Source organism: Dipteris shenzhenensis, chromosome 26, assembly GCF_047967505.1.
Source record: "Dipteris shenzhenensis isolate YYH24624 ecotype China chromosome 26, Dip_SZ_1.0, whole genome shotgun sequence".
Lineage (NCBI taxonomy): Eukaryota > Viridiplantae > Streptophyta > Polypodiopsida > Gleicheniales > Dipteridaceae > Dipteris > Dipteris shenzhenensis.
The window spans coordinates 5,427,193-5,448,125 of record NC_141621.1 but is presented as its reverse complement, the minus strand read 5'-3'; the positions used below and the strand labels follow the sequence as shown (position 1 = coordinate 5,448,125).

The 20,933-nt window shown below is 41.9% G+C and overlaps 1 protein-coding gene across 3 annotated transcripts; it reads left to right on the top strand.

Annotated features, from left to right (window-relative positions):
• The first annotated feature begins 934 nt into the window (after window positions 1–934).
• LOC147884574 (BURP domain-containing protein 16-like) lies at window positions 935–2,592 on the top strand. 3 transcript variants are annotated; one of them, XM_087397922.1, is made up of 3 exons: window positions 935–1,017; window positions 1,251–1,330; window positions 1,474–2,587. In XM_087397922.1, exons 2-3 carry the CDS (start codon window positions 1,274–1,276, stop codon window positions 2,347–2,349), a joined length of 933 nt encoding a protein of 310 aa, XP_087254048.1. In that variant the 5' UTR covers window positions 935–1,017; window positions 1,251–1,273; the 3' UTR covers window positions 2,350–2,587. The 3 variants fall into 3 exon arrangements, with proteins under 3 accessions (XP_087254048.1, XP_087254049.1, XP_087254047.1); XM_087397923.1 differs by having other exon boundaries at window positions 1,004–1,133; window positions 1,474–2,589; XM_087397921.1 differs by having other exon boundaries at window positions 1,010–1,149; window positions 1,474–2,592.
• The last annotated feature ends 18,341 nt before the right edge of the window (window positions 2,593–20,933 follow it).

The window sequence follows — 20,933 nt, the reverse complement described above, 5'->3', positions numbered from 1 at the left end:
CGTCCAAAAGAAGGAGATCAGGCAACTACTTTGAGAAGAATTATAGAGAGATAATCAACAAGACAAGGAGGAAGGTGCAAATGAGGATGTTCATGAATAAACATAATAAAAAAGAGATTTAAAAAAAGGATAAGCATGCTCATTGTCTTTTTTTCGCCAAGATTCTTAAAGATGAGGGTGTAGATGGGTTGGAAGAAGAGGACACCTAGTTTGAAAAAATATAGACATCATAGGTATAAATGAAGAGAGAAAAAGAGATACCCATAGGGATAGACATGTTCATAGTCAACCCTAGCACATGGATTGAGAAAGAGGGATACTAAAATGTCATTGTTTGGGTTTATTTATTTACATTGAGAAGAAAATTAAGCTTTTTTGTGTGAAACCATATGTAAGTAGGGGTCTTTTAATTACCTTTTGAATGCATATAGTATGGAAAATTTCTATGTAGTGAACCCCTCCATGACATAACTAATGACTCATTAATCATTGATACTAATTTAGTAAGTCTTATGTAATATTAAAAAGAAAATAAATTTAGAATCTTATATGTAACTTTGAATTTAGTATAATGTCACTTGTATTAACAATGTATAGGTACTACAACAATCGAGCCAAGATGCCATCAATATTTGGTAATGGAACCTCAAAAAAAAAATTTCTTTGACACGTAAGCATTTTTGCCCCTTTTTCATGCCTGTCTATTGGGTCTTCTCATGCCTGTCTATTGGGTCTTCGCATGGGGAGAAAAGCGGGGCTGCTGACGTTGTAAAAGGCACGCATGTTTGAAGTCCATGTCCTGTCTCCCTCTCATTACTGAGCCGCGTTGATTGTGGATTCAATGTTCAAATCCAGGCGGCACGTGAAATGCTTCAGACATTGACCAACAACCTATTTGATTGTAGGACTTCCCTCTGGCATGCACACGTCGTAGCTTCCACATTGGCCCTCCCTCTTAAAGCAGCGACACCTACCTTGAGTGAACGAACATCGTTGTGATTCTGTTCGACCCAAAGTGTAAGCACCTTAGCGTTTCTCTGCTTGTGCTAATGCCCCTAGTTGTGAAACTATCGTTCTTGTTCGGCTTTTACGGACTTCTTGTGCGAGAGAATCAAATCCATGGGAGAGGTAGAGTCAGTGAGATTGACGGTCTCTACATGAGTCCTTACTGTGAATGCCTTGGACGCATGATTACAGAAATGAAAGGCGACAGCAATCGCATGTAATCATTGCTTTTACGTCGTGGACAGCGGATTCCTTGGAGCTAAAGCTAATGCTTACTGAACAGATGAAAGGAGACGGTATTCCAATGGTTTTCTTCGTAGCAGCAGTACGACCCCTTATTATTCTTGGGCGGGTTCTTACGAATTAAACGAAGGAATTTTAGTACTGTATTCCTTTGAAGGGCAATGCGCACTACTGAATTATAATAAAACGTGGAGCTAATAATTCGTGTCTACGATTCTGGTGCAGGTGTTCACATATATGCTGGTGTATGCCAATACCAACCATGATCTAGACTTTGGCCTCTGGCAACAAAAGCTTCCAGGAACCAACATACCAACTGTACTGCTCAAGCGCAGCTCCGGGCTTCGTCTCGCTGAAGTGCAAACCTATGCCAATTTCATAAGCGAAGGCCTGTTGGCCCAACATTCTTCTGAGCTGTGTGCCTCTACCAACCTTTTGTGCAACCAATCCGTGAAACTGGCTCCTCTGGTATGGTTTGGAGGTAACTCCGGTTCCGCAGAAGCAAACTTATTCTTTTCTTTGGAGGAGCTCCAAGTGGGGAGCAACGCGACCTTGCGCTATCTTGAAGATCAGACCACTGGGTATTCATTCCTACCCGGAGTTCTAGCTGCGAAACTGCCCATCTCTAAGAAATCTATTGGCGAGCTAAAGCAAGACTTCTTCATCTCGGAGTCTTCCAATCTGTCAAAAACGATGGATATGGTTGCGGAATTTTGCGAGGGCTCACGTGCGAATTACAATGACGAGGGGAAGTGTGTAAATTCAGTGGACGATATGGTGGAATATGTGGTGTCGGAACTCGGGTCCAATGTAGAAGCTCTCTCTCAACCAGTAGCATTAGGAGACGAGAGACTGAGCGTTAGGAAACTGGAGGCCAAAAGACATGGGTCCGGGTCATTACTGGCTTGCCACAGCTTTGTATTTCCCTATGCAGTTTATTACTGCCATCATCTAAGGAACTCTACCGTTTACAAGCTGTGGGTTGGGGATGGGCATGGCAGGGTTACCGCTCGCCCCATCTTCTGCCACTGGGATATAGGCCAACACAAACCCTGTCACTTCCTGTTCGGCAGCCATGTAGGCTGGTTGCCCATTGGATAGAACTCCTCCTTCGCCCTCTAAACTATCCTTGCCTGGAAATGCTGCTACATTAATCAGCTTGCTAGCAGTCTCAAATAAGCGTTCAACTTGTTTTCACTTTTATTCCACAAATTCAAGTGCAGTTTCTCTCCTAACTTAGCCTCTATATCTATTCAACGTCACCTTTTAGGTGTGCTTCATGGTTTATTCCAAGTCTCCACTAGCATTGCAGATCCACAAAAAGGTCGTGTAATGTCGTTATTGTAATGCCAACGCCAACAATGTTCACGTACCCAATGACATAAATTCAAAAGATTTACACATTAAAGGACGTCCAGTTCAACATGGTAATAGTTTAAATAAGCTGTTTCAAGCTGCCGGTAGCCCTCAAATTCATGTTTTTTTTGTATTTATGTGCTAAAATCATAGTGATATATGAACGTCAATGTGTGAATTTAAAAATTAGAATAAATATCTATACATACTAAATATAACTAATTAGCTAATTGTTCGTGCGTCCATGTATGTGTGCATGCACGCGGGCATGCACATGTGTGTGTGTGCATGAGAGAGAGAGAGAGAGAGAGAGAGAGAGAGAGAGAGAGAGAGAGAGAGAGAGAGTCTAAGAGTGAGTGAAACCCTTCAAACAATTGCATATTAGACACAACCAATAAGTAGGCTTCTTGCAAGAAAAAAGGACACTTTGTAATGATTCATTTATGAAGGTGGGATGTTATAAATTTTTGTTCAATGTCCCCTTAATCTCAAGGGCATCATTGAAAAATATGTAACACTAGCATGTGCATTCAACAAGAGGGTTTCTTTATATAGCACTTTTCAGTGTATTTATTCGTGAACATCGAGGGAAAAATATTCAAATGTTGTGTAAAATTATTTGAAAAACCATAAACAAGTAGGATTTTAAATTGTATCCCCTTGAAGAAACTTAGCATGTGTCATTTCTATATAGTGGCCCCCACCTAGCACCTCAAGCCCTTAATGTCAATTCAACACTATCTATGCAAAATCTCACAGAGGAAACAAAACCATTAAGGAGAATACCTTTTTTAGACCTTCAAAAGTCCTTTGCTTAATTGGTAAAATCTGCACACAAATGTCTAATCTAGGTCCTATAAATATATAGTCGAATAACATATGTACATCAAGTTCATTAACTTCATTAGTTCATTTGGGCTTCACAAATAACTCATGGAAGAGTTATTAAACCAACAAATTTGTGTTGGTTGACCTTCCAAACTCCTTCTTGTGATTGTTGTATGCTTCACGTGCATTCAAGGGCTATTTTAAAAACCCCTTATTTAATGGGGTTGTACACTCCTCTTTCCTTCATAAACTTTTGAATTTTTGTTCAAATTTGTTTTAAAAAACCCCTCCTATTAATGTAAGTCTATTAATTTTGCTTAAAATTTCAAATTAATAAACCCCTCATGTTGAACTCACGTGGTACATTAAGATATTTTTAGGTGGACCCCCGAGGAGAGACATGGATTTAAAAAAGAGCCGCATATTAGAAAAAGTTCATCCAAAGAAATTAGTGGTCATTTGAGAATCATAATGCTTTGTAGGCCAGATAATAGCATGTTGATGAGCCAAATTGATATTCAATGCGTTAAAAGGTCATTGGCATTCCTCTTATATGCACAATTCCCTCAACCCCCTAATTAGCCATGGCTATAAGCCTCTACATGTCGTCTCCCACTTGCAATACGCCCTATACCTTTTCCTGATCATCAATGTCTCATCCTTTGTGGTGGGCCTCCTATACATTGTTTCCCTCAAAAAAAGAAAAACTTGATCTTTGGAGCTTCTACCATTATAAAGCATGCCTTTTTTACCCCTTATATTATTGCATTGCTCCCCTCTCCTTTGCTACCATGGTGGACCTTTCACACTATTGCAGTACATTCTCCACATGTTGCAATACTCCTTTGCTTCATTGTTGCCTTCCCTACTCCTTTCTTGCCCTACTTTACCTCTGGTACTTTTGCACTACACCACTACATTTACACTACTTGTTCGCTTCATTATTGCATTTGTTACTTCATTCTTGCCCTATTGCACCTCCTACAATTTTGCACTACATCCCCTTATTGCTATAATGCTCCAACCTCCCCCTCGATGGCTCCAAGTTTTCCCCTTGTCTCCGTTGGGGCTAACTTCCAACATGAGAAGATACCTTGGTTCTAGCTATTTGCTGGCAAGATCCTTGCCCAAGGATGCTACAATTGAACCTCATAGCAATCCCTCTCGTGCACTTCCTCATACACTGCATCTATATAGCTATCATTCTCGCGATCGTCTCTGTTTGTCTGTCTGTCCGTCTCTATCTCTGTCTCTCTATTCATGCATACACTTGAATAGTTAACAAGGAAATACTCTCACAGATAACCAACTACATAGAACCGTAGAGGCGACACAGACTAACAAAATATGCCCACAGGCTTTACTCAAGATGTATTACAACCAAGGATCGACAAAAAGGAGACCTTGTGAGCTCCTAGAGGACGTGGGTGGTGGCTAGAATGATGGCTGTTCTCGAGGGGTGCACTACTAAGAAACCCTATGTATCACGTGCGTTCAAGGGGTATTAAAAAATACCCTCAACTAAAATATTCTCCCTAGTAAAAACACCGATCTTTACTTATGAAATAACAGTTTTTTGTTCAAAGTTGAATTAAAAACTCCCTCCCATTATTGTAATCTTGTTAATTTTTTTCCCAAAGTTGAATTAAAATACCCCTCCTTTTGAATGCACGTGGTACATTAAAATTTTGTGCGGTGAACCCCCCGAGTGGCCGTTTAAGGAGACGACTGTTGTAGTAGTTGGACGGCAATCGTGGGCTACAGCTGTCGCTATGTCTTTATTGCATCCGCAGGGTTGCTAGCCTCGTGGAGTGGAATATGCTATCAACACCTAGCACTCCCGGCGGATCAAATGTTTATTTGATACTTGAACCAATAATGGGCGGGTCTTAGGAAGATTCTTGCTCGCGAGCCAGAAAGATCTGGATGATAATGGGCGGGTCTTAGGACCCCCCACTGTCAGTGCACCCGGTAGGTGAGGTGAGGACATAGAGGATTGGAAAGAGGAGATGGGTGGGAGTTGGTAGGTGGGAAACAGTTGAGGGAAGAGAGGGTGGGGATGAGGAGGAACTCGAGATGGAGGAGGGGAGGGGGGGACATCGGATGAGGCTGATGAATGAGAGGGCAAGGGTGGAGAGGAGGATTGGGGTAAATGGATGGATGGGGGAAGAGGAGGATGAGATGGTGGGATGCGAAGAGGAGAGGAGGATGGGTTTTATGAAGGGGGGCATGAGTGGATCGGGTGGGCGAAGACCGGCATTGATGAACCGGGGAGCAGTAGACTCGGAGTGGGGCAGTAGGGAGTTCGTTGCTCCGAGCCTGGTTATGCAGTGGGGATGCTGTGCTTGGATTGTCGAGAGACGGGCGTGGGGGTGGCGGTCGCGAAAGGTGTGGAGTGCCCGATAGAGGGGCTGGTCGTTGGAGTAGGTGGCAAGGTGGGGGTATGGAGAGGTCATAGAAGAAGAGGAGAAGGAGGAGGGCGAGGGAGGGGACACATGGATGCTAGGATCACCCTATGCAGGTAACCGTCAGAACTACTGGAGGGGTTGTCAGGTGGGACGGGTGACGCAAGATGATGGAGAGGAGATGGGGCAGTGGGGGAGTGGTAGGGGAAGGGTGCGGAGGGGTGTTGCAAGGATGGGGGATGTGGACCGAGTAGGGGTAGTCGTGGGTGGTCAGGAAGGGGAGGGGTTAGAAGTGGTGGTGGAACTTGGGGCAACGGGGGGTTTGGTAGCCCGCCATAGCATGTGACATGTGTGTTGATGGTGGCCCAGTCTGTCGAGGTAGGGAGGTTCTGCTTTCTCAGGTGTATGGCGAGGATGTCAATGTGGTCGAGGGAGAGGTCGATGGCTCGGAAGAGGGAGTTGTAGGTGGCTTTGTTGGACATGTGGGTTGCCTCATATGCTGCTTTATTTGTTCCCCGAGCTTCTCTACTCGGTTTTGGGCTCGGGGGATGCACTACTAAGAAACTGTATGTATCACGTGCGTTCAAGGGGTATTTAAAAAATCCCTCAACTAAAATATTTCCCCTAATAAAAACACCCCTTTTTACTTATAAACTAACATATTTTTTTCCAAAGTTGAATTAAAACCACCTCCTATTATTGTAATCCTGTTAATTTTTTTTCAAAACTTGAATTAAAATACCCCTCCTTTTGAATGCACATGGTACATTAAATTTTTTTGCGGTGAACCCCCCAAAGTTTTGGGTGGTCTACATCTTTGTGGTGAGGGATAGCTCATTGGCTTCGAGCGTGGCTACTTGTTCAATCAGGGTGGCAACACGATCAGGTAGAGCGACGGGGGGTGCATCGGTGGCAGTGGCATTGCGGCGTCACTTCCATGTCTTTGTGCACCGGGGCTGCACCTCTTTGAGTTGCTCGTCCATGAGCTTGTCGACTTTGTTGAGATCGTCCTTTTGTGCTTCAAGCTCGGTTTTGAGGAGAGTGAGGGCTGCTACCTTGTTACTCTAATAGTGAGCTGCTGCTAGACGGTGAGGCAATGTTCCAAGAGGGCGCATTGCTCAAGTGTCTCGAGGACATTGCTAGTGTGTAGGGGCACTGGTGTTGGGGTCGGGCCCTTCGAGTCGAGGCGGCAGGGGAGGGGAGGGCGATTTAGAAGAAGGGCACGCAGGTCTTCGAGGTGTGCATCCCAACGCATTTTAAGCCCATCGAGAATATCGTTCTCTCATGTGTCAATGGTGGTGGTGCTGAGTTTGTAGCACAAATCGTCCTCATTTTCCTCGGCACGACAACAAGCTTGCAACACCACCATGTGGGCTTTATCAGCCAAAGCCGATTCCTATAGGGCCATGAGGTGGCAGAGGTGATAGGTCGCTTAGGGCTTGCTCTTGGTTGTTGAGGTTAGAGACCTAGAGGGTGCTAGGTCACTCAGAGCTTGCTATTGGTTGCTGAGGGTGGAGACTTGGAGGGTGTTAGGTCGCTGAGGGCTTGATTTTGGTTGCCGAGGGTGGAGACCTGGAGGGTGGCCTCGTCGGCTCATCGATTGGTGGCAGTAGCTTGCTGGTTGGACTCTTGCACACGGTCTTAGAGGGTGCGGCATTTCGCATCAGCCTGTTGAAGTGCTCGGGGTGGGCTAATTCAATGTGCTATAGCCACTCCCCCTCGGGTTTTCATTCATGCTTTCATGTTTGCGTGAATGGGTGATCACATGTTATTTTCGTTCCCCGCCAGCGTGAATATTTAGTGTTCACGCTAGCGACTGAGTGAATTAATTAGTAAACCGAGACAAACTACCATCGATAACCATAAAATTACTGCCAGCTATACACAATTTACCAATAGTTTTTTTGATATCATCGGTAGTAGAATTTTTGGATACTGTCGGTAGTAGATATACTACGGGTGGTAGTTTTCCCTTGTAAATTTTTGGCTTCCCAGTGTGTTCGGTGGCTATATATGTCCACTGTAGAGGCTTGTTCCTCTTATTTGACGAGTTTGCGGTACATTGCCCCGACATACCTTCAGGTAAGTTGGGACAGGTTTGAACCACGATCATCGTCGATTCGTGAGTGACAGTGAGTGTACATTGTGCTTGCGGGTGTGGTAGGCTACTTCGATTCCTTGCATTTTGGGGAAGTGCATACCACGAATGTAAGTGTAATTGCATGCGAGTGTTTGCTCTGCTTGTGGGTGTGGTCCATATTTCAACTCCTTGCGTTTTTGGATACAAACATAAGTGTCATTGAATGAGATTTTGATTGGGTAGTTCAATTGTGAATTGAAAGCATATAATTGCGAGAACTTTACTATCTTCTAGTGTCAGGGTGCTAACAAAGTATGGAGACAAGGGGGAGATGAGATGGCAATGATGCAAGTTGAAATAGAGTACATGTTGCAGATAATAATGCTCAACCATCGAGATGAGTTGTGACTCGGCAAGTGGATGCATCAAGTAATGCAGATGCCACAATTAATTGAAGTGACAATGATGTTGGGCCTATTGACGTTGAGGAGCCACAACAGAACACTGACCCAACGCTTGATCGAACCCATGAGATTTTTGCTAAGATTTCAAATGGAGCATTCGTGTGGATCTTGCAATCCTCCCAAAGCAGTGTCCCATGTCCACAACATGAAAAATGCAAGTCACATGGGCCAGAATGGGACTATGCTATTAATTTACATGGCAACTTCATCGCATGGAAATGCAGATTTTGTGGAGTAGAAAAGATGGTAGAGCTCCTCGCATAAGGGAGAACTTGCTTGATGACTCCTTTAAAAAAACATTGGATGCTGCACTGGGCCTGGAGCAGCTACAGTTGCTCGTGTCTTAATAGGGAAATTACAGGTAGTTGGAAAAAATTGAAGGAGATGAGTTTGGGAATGGCATGGTGCGAGTTTGATAGGTGGATCATAGTCTAGAAGCACACATGGTGGTGGAAGTACAAGTCATGTTGGCACCCGTGATGCAACACCTTCTGCGCATGCAAGGGTTGAAAGAAATGCTAATATGCGAGATGCATCTCGCGACTCGCGAATCCCGATTGACAACTCCAACGAACAATTTGAGGCAACCCACAATCCTTCAGAGCATTTGGATTCAAGATTTGGAGAATGCACAATACATTCTTGGGAGATCAATTTTGTGCTCCAGATATCCATTGAGTATGGTGGATAATGAGGACATGAGAGATGCATGGAATTGCATTCACAACAAAAAAGGGGCCAAAGGCGTGAGCAAAGATGTGATTTCTGAACTGTTTTGCAAAGTAGCAGGAGCGTCTATATACACATCTATTATCGTGGCTACCTACTGGCATCTATAAGGGCATCTATCTCCGTGTCAGACTGGCTTATAAATGCAATTATAGGCACGACTATAGATGCAAGAACATGAATTCCAAAAAAAAAAAAAATTGTGCGGCATCTTTGCAATCCCATTTTCTAAAATTAAATTACTTTACCCAATCAAGGTAGTGATTGTGAGTCCAATTGCAGTATTTTGTGCTATTGGTTTGTTACATATTAAATGACTTTATTATCGAATTGAGAAAGGAAAATAATATATTGTCGTATAGAATGATGACTTCTCGTATACAGGACGACGATTACAATTCCAAATAAAACATTGCAACTGCAAAATATTATGTCTCACAATGCATCCATGTCTAAAACATTCCACGAGAAGCCAAAAAAAAAGAGGGATACATATTATTTGACGGCGGGAACAAAGTTTGTAATTAAATATGTCATGCAGCCACTCATGAACCCACTTATGGCTTCAAGTATAAAAAATAAGTGTACATATGCCATGAAGCCATCTATGGCTTCAAGTACAAAAAAGGGTTACATATGTCATGCAGCCACCTATGGCTTCATGGATGAAGAGATTCCTGGATACATGATAAACATTGCACATGTGTAAGGCAATGCACAAGCAACTATCTCATATGCAATCTCATAAGAAATAAGAGCATGGAGGAATAGAAGCGGGCTTACGTCTAATTGGAGTCATCGCTCTCGCTCTCGGTGCTCTCGTCGTTGCCTTCTTCAACCTCTTCCTCTTCGCCTCCTTCATCATCTGGTGCCTGCATGTACACAACGGATTGACGATTAGAGGAACAATACATAAGATTTAAGTCATTGCTAGTTGGATAAAGATCTATATGGAATGAATACAAATTTACAACATTGAGATTTCTCAAGCACTTTTAAATACATGCGCCTCTATGGTCTGTCTAGTAGCCCGGCTGTACTGCTCCTTAGTAAGCCTCCCCTCCTTATAGAAGTGCTCCCAAGTCTGTCATCGATTATGCCGATGATGGTAGCCTATCTCGACTGCAGTAGGGTATCTGCCCATGATTTCAAGCTGCAAGATGAGACAATACAAACTTACAACCTCCTAATAAGTCACACGAACACAATACAAACTTACAACCTCCTAATAAGAGTGATACTTACAAACTCAGCCTCCCACGATGCAACGCCCCTCGATTCGAAATGCGAGGATCCATGTTATTCCATTTGGATCCGTCGTGTATCACGATGTATGTGGCTGGTTCTTGGGTGCATGTCCTTCCTCTATTCTGGCCAACTCGGCCTTTGCTTGTCTCTTCAACAAGAACCTCTTATTTGCAAGGATATCTTTGATCTTTGTCCTTGCCCATCTGTCAATGAACTATAAATTTTCAGGATTGGGATACCGATTACATACACTATGTGTAGTGTCCTCCGCGAGATACTCTTTTTGGTCTTTCCATTTTACAAAATAATCTCTGTAGTTCTTGTTAACTACAGAGTGCAAGAAAGACATTACCTCCTTCCCCCTTCCATCATCTAAGATAGCACCCTGAACAGTGATATCGTAATAGGTGGTGCCATCCCCCTCTTCAGCATTATCATCAGTACCATTCCCCCCCACGCCAAAGCAAGGCCCCCATCCCCCACTCCCCCTGATACTCTACCTCTTTGAGCTACGAGTGGCACTTGCCTACTGACTAGCACTCCCACTACGTCGACAGATGGACGGTGTATGCGATGGGCTCGGAGAAGGTCCCGTTGATCGCATAGGGGTCTGAGCCCTAGGGGTGAGTACGGGAGTGCGTGAAGGTGGTGTAGGGTCATGTTTGGCGTGAAGGTAAATGGGTCTATATTTGAGACTACGATGGGGTGTTCAAGTATTCCCACACCTCCGTTGGAGTGGGAGGGTGACCCAAAATCTGGTACAAGCCCTGCAAGATGGGATCTTTAAAAGATGGAGGTGGAGGTCAATGGCTACGACCATTGGAGGAGCTTCCCGGATCCATGGTAAATTGCAATCATACACAATCTCACAACACTCATCCACAACACAAAACGCGTGAATTCATATGAACACCCAAACCATGGAATTTTTGGAAAATATACCAATTCATAATATAACTGACAAAGAGAGGAGTAGTTTACACCAAATGCAGAGCAGAAGAAGTGCTTGTGCGACACATGGACAAAGTACGACAGCGCCGAGGAATCATGAAATATTACTCCTTCATTACAACTAGAACGTGGTGTACACACATCACGAGACACGCATTAATGTCGCACCTACCCGTTCACCCAAAATGATTACAAGGAATCGGCCACTTACAAAAGAAAAATTCCAATCATCATCCTCATTTTGCAACCCACTATCTTCAAACTCAGCTCTAGCCATCGCAACCTCCTCCCACCCACCCCACAAACATGGCGACGAATTCTCCCCCCTCTCAATATGACTCCGACAATCCTCCCGCCCTCAAAAACCATCCCAGAGTATGCAAATTGGAGAAGCCCCACCCGATCAGCTTGACAGAAGCAAAGACACGGAGGATGCTGAGATTGAATGGTCTTGAGTGGTTTGCCAAGCTTCCATGGGCCGAGAAATGGGATCCTGCAGTAGCAGAGACAATGATCAACACGTTCGACCCCAAAATGAAGACCCTCCAGATACAGGGACATGAAGTACCAATCACACAGGAGGTTTTGGCACAAGTGTTTGAAATCCCACCCGCTGCCGAGTCAGATCCCAGGAAGCAGCCCAACCTCAATATCCAAGAATGTGATGGGTTCTTCGAGGACGGCAGTTTTACAAGTAGCCAGGGCTATGTTATCAACAAGATCGTGGATATCGAGATCCGACCAGCCCTACGGATGATATCCGAGTATGTGGGATTGAAGAAGAGCACAACACAATCCCTCGGGTGTTTGTATCAAAGGCCTTCACCGCGTATAAACAACAGCAAACCCCGGACTGGCTCGGATTATTCGCAAAGACTTTAAGTTCTCAACTCACGGTGGTGGCAACTCAAAAACAGGCAAACTGCAAGCTCGGGGCACACTTATGTGTCATGCACAACAGATACACCTCGGGAGTAGTACCTTCGCCAATGGCTTAAAAGAACTCAGAGAGACCCGAGTCGTCAAAGAAGAGGAAGAGTCAGACGGCTGCTCAGACACCAGAGCCCCATAAGAAATCAAGGTTACCCACACCTCGCGAGTCTGACTTTGGGTGAAACATTGCAAATGGGACATTTAGAGCCTGAAGCCCCAGAAGAAATCAAGGTTACCCACACCTCCCAAGTTTGACTCCGAGGAAGAGAACCACAACGGCAATGGGGGTAACAGTGGAGCCAAAAGCACACCGAACTTACAGGTCGGGCAACAGAAGCATCAGCAGCCAGCCAAGCAACAAGTACCAAAACAGACCCTCGCGACCACACCTCAACAGGACAAGCAACCGTCAGCCAAGAAAAGGAGCAATAAAGGAGAAGCATCACGACAACGGGACAAAGATCCCAAGCCAACACAACCTCTGAATTTCGACTCAAGCAAAGATGCTTCGGGCAGCACCAATAGTGGGAGCAAAGAAGACTCGGAGGAAACACAATCCGATAAACGACAGAAAGGGCCTGCCAAGGAGGCAGACACCTACCCTCCATCATCGAGATTTGCCAACCCCCCGAACGCAGACCACGAGTGGAGACTCAGCATTGCCGCACCACTATGTGTAGACGAGGAAGCCGATACACGCGCAAGCATTCAGGAGCAATGGGAACTAGCCCAGAGGAATATAATGGGGGCCGCACGAACAATATACAAGGCCAGCCTCCATTGGATACCCTTGCAGGTCTCGAAATACAATGCCAAGCAGCAGGGGGATTTCATCAACAAGCTCGAGTATCAATACTTGACAAAAATCGAAGAGCTCGAGAAAAATATTACAAGGCTGGAAAATGAGACCGAGCAGCAGAAGAAAGACTTAAAGACGGCAAGGATACATGCAAACAAGGCTGCGATGAAGTCAATGGACCAGGAGAAGCACCTCAAAAACCTACAGGAGCAGGTGAACGTGGCGGCAACCCACACCACAGAGGTGGAAAAACTCAAGTCTTGGATTGCCTTATAGGCAACCGAGCTTGAATATTGTCATAAACGAAACAAACTGCGCAAGAATAAGTCCACCAGGAGATGGACGAGCTTTGAGAACGCCTCAAGACATAGGAACAGATCGAGGCTTTAATCCACAGGCTCAACCCTCCAAGTGGACACCCTGGTCCTCAAGTACAGAATCAGCCACCTCATGACAAGGACAGGGTGGGTATAGGTACAGTGGGATTTCACGAGCACCAACTTCAACATCAAAGGGAGACGTTCCTAGATCGAGTCCCGAAAAGCACCATCACAAGCACGACGGGCAGCCCGAGTCATAGGAACAATACTCTCCACGGCCAAGTCTAGTAGATGCCGAGACACAAACAGGTCCAAAAGGCCCACGGTCAAGTCTAGTGGATGCCAAGACACAAACAGGTCAAGCAGGAGTATCCAGGCAAAAATTCCCATACGCGCTATTTGTAGCCAAGGACGGACCCACGCTCGAAGCATTACCCATGTCACCAGAAAGAGGGGTGATCAGTGGTACTCAGATGATCCTGAGATATGAGGAAATCCAAACAAAATACACGGTGTTACAGATGCAACAAGCTGATATTAACAATAAATACAATACAGCACCACAGCCTCCATTGGAAGCATCCGAAGAGTTGCCACAGTCTCCACTAGAAGCATCACAAGAGTTGCACGATGCATGTATGATGTTGTGTTTGTAGTTTTTGTTGATTATACACCAATTTGTGACTTATTACTTAAGTGGCATAATCATGATATTTATATAATTTCTTTATGCACACAATTTTATGATATGAATGTGTGATGATGTGATTATTTGGAAATAAATCCTTGTGTGATGAGAATTTTGATATGAATATGTGATGATGTAATATTTGTAATATATTTATTTCATGCACACAATTTTATGATATGAATGTGTGATGATCTGATTATTTGGAAATAAATCCTTGTGTGATGAGAATTTTGATATGAACATGTGATGATGTAATATTTGTAATATATTTCTTCATGCACACAATTTTATGATATGAATGTGTGATGATGTGATTATTTGGAAATAAATCCTTGTGTGATGAGAATTTTATTCAGTTGGACAGTCTCCACACTCACTTAAAGTAGAGCATTCGCAATGCTTCTCTCACTTTATTCCAAGCCTTATCCTTATCATCTCCACTCACTTAAAGTAGAGCATTCAATCTCCACTCGCTTTATTCCAACCCTTATCATAGTGAACACATCGTGCCACTCACTTTATTTCAACCCTTATCCTTATCGTAGTGAACACATCGTGCCTTAGTGCACTTGTATTCTTCCATCCTAGTCCTTCCACAAACACTCTCTTATTTCTTACATCCTAGTCCTTCTGAGTAACTTGTATTCTTCTATCCTAGTCCTTCCGCAAACACTCTCAGAGTCTTCTTTCATCCATCCTGATAACCAAGTATTCTTCTATCCTAGTTCTTCCACAAACACTCTCTTCTTTCATCCATCCTAGTGCTTCTCATTAACTTGTATTCTTCTTGTATTCTTCTATCCTAGTCCTTCCGCAAACACTCTCAGAGTCTTCTTTCATCCATCCTGATAACCAAGTATTCTTCTATCCTAGTTCTTCCGCAGACACTCTCTTCTTTCTTGCATCCTAGTGCTTCTCATTAACTTGTATTCTTCTTATATTCTTCTATCCTAGTCCTTCCGCAAACACTCTCAGAGTCTTCTTTCATCCATCCTGATAACCAAGTATTCTTCTATCCTAGTTCTTCCGCAGACACTCTCTTCTTTCTTGCATCGTAGTCCATCTCCCTTAACATCTATTTCATTAATTTTGGACTCTTGCACTGTCCAAATTCATTTTGTGAGATAATTCTGGATAAAACATTTCAAAAAAAGAGGCTCTTATAAAATAAAACATTGAGTCAAAAAGGAAGATTTAAAAAAATCAAATTAGAAAAAATGACGTGAGATGTTAAAAATAGAGTACATCACATTGTTAAAAGAGACAAAAAAGTAAGATTTTAAAAAATCAAATTAAAAAAAATGGCGTGACATGTTATGAAAACTAGAGTACATTTCAAAAAGAGCACATCACATTTGTAAAGAAGTAGATCATATTACTCAAAGCCATATGGTGTCAAAAAACACCTTAATACAGTCTCTATTAACATCATCTTAACATCACATTTGTAAAGAGCACATCAAAAAGAGTACATTTCAAAAAGAGCACATCACATTTGTAAAGAAGTAGATCATATTACTCAAAGCCATATGGTGTCAAAAAACACCTTAATACAGTCTCTATTAACATCATCTTAACATCACATTTGTACAAGAAGTAGATCATATTACTCAAAGCCATATGGTGTCAAAAAACACCTTAATACAAAGCCATATGGTGTCAAAAAACACATTAATACAGTCTCTCTTATCTAAGTCTAGAAGATCTCATCATTGGTCTCTCTTATCTTCTCAACAACCCAATCCTTCACTGCCTCCACAGCTGTATCCTCAACATAATTACATGTGAAGAAGAAGTTTAAGCAATCACAAATTGTTTCTTTATAATTTCTCTGAGAGGCTCTTATTGTTCTCTCATCATCCGCATCAAATCGCCCATGACGAGAGCTGCGATAACGCAGGTTACTTAAGAAGTCTAATAGATCTTGTCGTGCTTTTATCATGCATCTTAGAAGTCTTTCACTGTCTGCTATCTTGAGAGTCTCCTCCCTCTCTGCGTGCCTTTGTGTAGCAAATTCCTCTCTCTCCATGTGTGTCAAAGGAGAACCTTGTCGAATTTTGGCCTCTCCCTGTGCTCCTTGGTCAGCAATCCATTCTTTGAGATTGTTAATTCCGAACTCCACGTCTTCGACAATGCCAAGGACATCCATGGGTGGGGAGATGATAAAGAAAGGGAGATGGACTACGATGCAAGAAAGAAGAGAGTGTCTGCGGAAGAACTAGGATAGAAGAATACTTGGTTATCAGGATGGATGAAAGAAGACTCTGAGAGTGTTTGCGGAAGGACTAGGATAGAAGAATACAAGAAGAATACAAGTTAATGAGAAGCACTAGGATGCAAGAAAGAAGAGAGTGTCTGCGGAAGAACTAGGATAGAAGAATACTTGGTTATCAGGATGGATGAAAGAAGACTCTGAGAGTGTTTGCGGAAAGACTATGATAGAAGAATACAAGAAGAATACAAGTTGATGAGAAGCACTAGGATGGATGAAAGAAGAGAGTGTTTGTGGAAGAACTAGGATAGAAGAATACTTGGTTATCATAGAGTACATCACATTGTTAAAAGAGACAAAAAAGTAAGATTTTAAAAAATCAAATTAGAAAAAATGGCGTGACATGTTATGAAAACTAGAGTACATTTCAAAAAGAGCACATCACATTTGTAAAGAAGTAGATCATATTACTCAAAGCCATATGGTGTCAAAAAACACCTTAATACAGTCTCTCTTAACATCATCTTAACATCGCATTTGTACAAGAAGTAGATCATATTACTCAAAGCCATATGGTGTCAAAAAACACCTTAATACAAAGCCATATGGTGTCAAAAAACACCTTAATACAGTCTCTCTTATCTAAGTCTAGAAGATCTCATCATTGGTCTCTCTTATCTTCTCGACAACCCAATCCTTCACTGCCTCCACAGCTGTATCCTCAACATAATTACATGTGAAGAAGAAGTTTAAGCAATCACAAATTGTTTCTTTATAATTTCTCTGAGAGGCTCTTATTGTTCTCTCATCATCCGCATCAAATCGCCCATGACGAGAGCTGCGATAACGCAGGTTACTTAAGAAGTCTAATAGATCTTGTCGTGCTTTTATCATACGTCTTAGAAGTCTTTCACTGTCTGCTATCTTGAGAGTCTCCTCCCTCTCTGCGTGCCTTTGTGCAGCAAATTCCTCTCTCTCCATGTGTGTCAAAGGAGAACCTTGTCGAATTCTGGCCTCTCTCTGTGCTCCTTGGTCAGCAATCCATTCTTTGAGATTGTTAATTCTGAACTCCACGTCTTCGACAATGCCAAGGACATCCATGGGTGGGGAGATGATAAAGAAAGGAGATGGACTACGATGCAAGAAAGAAGAGAGTGTCTGCGGAAGAACTAGGATAGAAGAATACTTGGTTATCAAGATGGATGAAAGAAGACTCTGAGAGTGTTTGCAGAAGGACTAGGATAGAAGAATACAAGAAGAATACAAGTTAATGAGAAGCACTAGGATGCAAGAAAGAAGAGAGTGTCTGCGGAAGAACTAGGATAGAAGAATACTTGGTTATCAGGATGGATGAAAGAAGACTCTGAGAGTGTTTGCGGAAGGACTAGGATAGAAGAATACAAGAAGAATACAAGTTAATGAGAAGCACTAGGATGGATGAAAGAAGAGAGTGTTTGTGGAAGAACTAGGATAGAAGAATACTTGGTTATCAGGATGGATGAAAGAAGACTCTGAGAGTGTTTGCAGAATGACTAGGATAGAAGAATACAAGTTACTCAGAAGGACTAGGATGTAAGAAATAAGAGAGTGTTTGTGGAAGGACTAGGATGGAAGAATACAAGTGCACTAAGGCACGATGTGTTCACTACGATAAGGATAAGGGTTGAAATAAAGTGAGTGGCACGATGTGTTCACTATGATAAGGGTTGGAATAAAGCGAGTGGAGATTGAATGCTCTACTTTAAGTGAGTGGAGATGATAAGGATAAGGGTTGGAATAAAGTGAGAGAGGCATTGCGAATGCTCTACTTTAAGTGAGTGGAGATTGTCCAACTGAATAAAATTCTCATCACACAAGGATTTATTTCCAAATAATCACATCATCACACATTCATATCATAAAATTGTGTGCATGAAGAAATATATTACAAATATTACATCATCACATATTCATATCAAAATTCTCATCACACAAGGATTTATTTTCAAATAATCACATCATCACACATTCATATCATAAAATTGTGTGCATGAAATACATATATTACAAATATTACATCATCACATATTCATATCAGAATTCTCATCACACAAGGATTTATTTCCAAATAATCACATCATCACACATTCGTATCATAAAATTGTGTGCATAAAGAAATTATATAAATATCATGATTATGCCACTTAAGTAATAAGTCACAAATTGGTGTATAATCAACAAAAACTACAAACACAACATCATACATGCATCACAGCTCTTGTGATGCTTCTAGTGGAGACTCTGGCAACTCTTCGGATGCTTCCAATGGAGGCTGTGGTGCTGTAGATGTACACTCGGTCTCTACTTCTTTTGTAGTATGTAGTGCTTTCGGAGTAGACTCAGTATCCTCTTCCTTAAATGCAAGCGGAGGCGGTGGCAACTCTTCTGATGCTTCCAGTGGAGGCTGTGGTGCTGTAGGTGTACATTGGGTCTCTACTTCTTCTGTAGTATGCAGTGCTTTCATAGTAGACTCAGTCTCCTCTTCCTTAAAGGGAAGCTCTGGTATTGCTTCAGTTGCACGTTGTATTCTAATGGCAGCAATTAGGTCTCGAATGATTTCAGCCCTAAACAATTGTATATCCTCCTCTGAATATTTGAGGTCCAAAGAGTCTTCCGATGAGATCTGTGGCTTAAGTGAGAAAATTTCTTTGAAAATCAACATGCAGTTGTAGGCAACTCTCCACCCACAACTATGCCCATCTTCTTGCTCTACTAGTAAACGCTTTTGGAAGTCTACCGAGTCTTTGTACTGTCCTGTTTCTCTGATAGCAGATACCAACTTTTCAATCGACCTGCTCATCGTGACATATTAAAAAAACTTAGTGTATCTATCACATAAGGTACATAATATAGAAGTAACAACAGATTAATAGAATACTTACGTTTGCACTGAGCCATGAAAGCCTGCAATCGAGTTAACAAACCAACAATAGTTGTCTTCAAGGTTCCAAACCACCAGACTCCAATGTTCCCTACACGAATAATTAAGAACCATTATTATTTAACACAATGTTGCCAGTATAAGATGAAAATAAAGGTTGCCATGATACTTACATCTCATGATATGCCATAAATAGGACTCGCACGCCATGTAAATGTAAAGGCTGTAATAATTTACAAACATCGGCTATTGTCTTTCTGCTATCGCTAAGTATAGGAGAAAGGAGGGAATCCAACATATACGCATGATTTTGTACGACTCTACCAAATCGTGAGATAACTATACTGCACCAACAAATAAATGAATATTAGCTTATTAGATTTAATCAAAATAAATGAATATTAGCTTATTAGCTTATTAGATTTAATCAAAATATTGAATTATCAAGTAGAGAAAAAGTTTGTATCAAACCTGAGAATGGCCATCATAACGTTGTTATTGACCTCATTTGAAGCTCTAGAGAGAATTGAAATCTCTTCTCCCCCAAATTCAAGATACTGAGGTCTATGTTGAATCATAACCCTAACATTAAAAGAGCTTCCCAATTCTTTTAATGAAGCCATGTTTGTAGAGTTGAGGTCATCTATCCTCTTTGACTCTTTGATGCCATTCATTTCGCAATCAATGATTGCTCGAATGGTACATGTTATAAATGCATAGAGATGCAAATCCGTATATGTTGATAGTGTGGTATTATTTTGCATCTCAAAAATTTGACCAAGTACCAAAAAGCAATTGTAGCCCACCCTCCATCCACAATTATAGATGTGGCTATTATCTTGATGTGATACCTGACATGTTATATACTCTATTTGTTGTGCCAAGTCACATTGCCGCATTACTATGTCGATAGCATCTACTAATTTTCGAGCCGATCTGTATATCAAAACATATAACAACAGTGAATATGTGCATTGCATATCAATCTACATGTCAAGAAGTGACAACAAGTGTAGTCTATACTTACTCTAACACATTGCCATGGACGGATGTCATTGAGTTTGCAAAGAAGCACTTCTTCGCAAGGATGTCCACGACTACCAGACTCCAATGTGAGCTGCATTATCAATAAAGAATAATTACTGTGTTTGAGACAATTCTAGCAATGCAATAGAAAAAACAAGTAGGGTTTGATGCTTACTTCTCATAATATGCTGTAAAAATAACTTGTGCGTCATTCATAGGAATGTGCTTCAACCACTTGCAAACATTCTCTATGGTTTCTTCTTTGTTGCTAAGCACTTCCGAAATACGAGGATCGAGCATATATGAAACGCTTTGTATATTTTGCGGAAAATTTGCTATAATATATTTAAAAAAAAAGTATTAGCTTCTTGGGTTTAATCAAAATAAGCAAAGTATAAAGCCAACGAAAAGGCTGCATCAAACCTGAGGATGGTTGTAATGACTTTGACATTAACCTCATTCTTAGGATTCAAGAGGATTGAAATCTCTTCTTCACCAAATTCAAAAAAATAAGGGGTTGTTGTCGAATTAACAACATAGCAGTGAATGAACTTCCAATCTGCTCCAATAGATTCATATTTTTATGACTCATCTTATTGAGGGAGTAGTCTACATCGTATTCTTCTTCACTTGCTATGTCCTCCACATCCTCCTTCTGCCATAAAAATATAAAAAAGTTATGCGATGTACACATCCCAAATAAAGGCTTAAACAAGCAGATAA

What these genes read in the sequence shown, in the direction of transcription:
- LOC147884574 (XM_087397921.1), top strand. Translation starts at nt 1,050, where the DNA reads ATGCCCCTAGTTGTGAAACTATCGTTCTTGTTCGGCTTTTACGGACTT. An exon ending in TAGAGTCAGTGAGATTGACG is followed by an intron (nt 1,150 to 1,250) that starts GTCTCTACATGA and finishes CGTCGTGGACAG; the next exon opens with CGGATTCCTTGGAGCTAAAG. An exon ending in TGGTTTTCTTCGTAGCAGCA is followed by an intron (nt 1,331 to 1,473) that starts GTACGACCCCTT and finishes ATTCTGGTGCAG; the next exon opens with GTGTTCACATATATGCTGGT.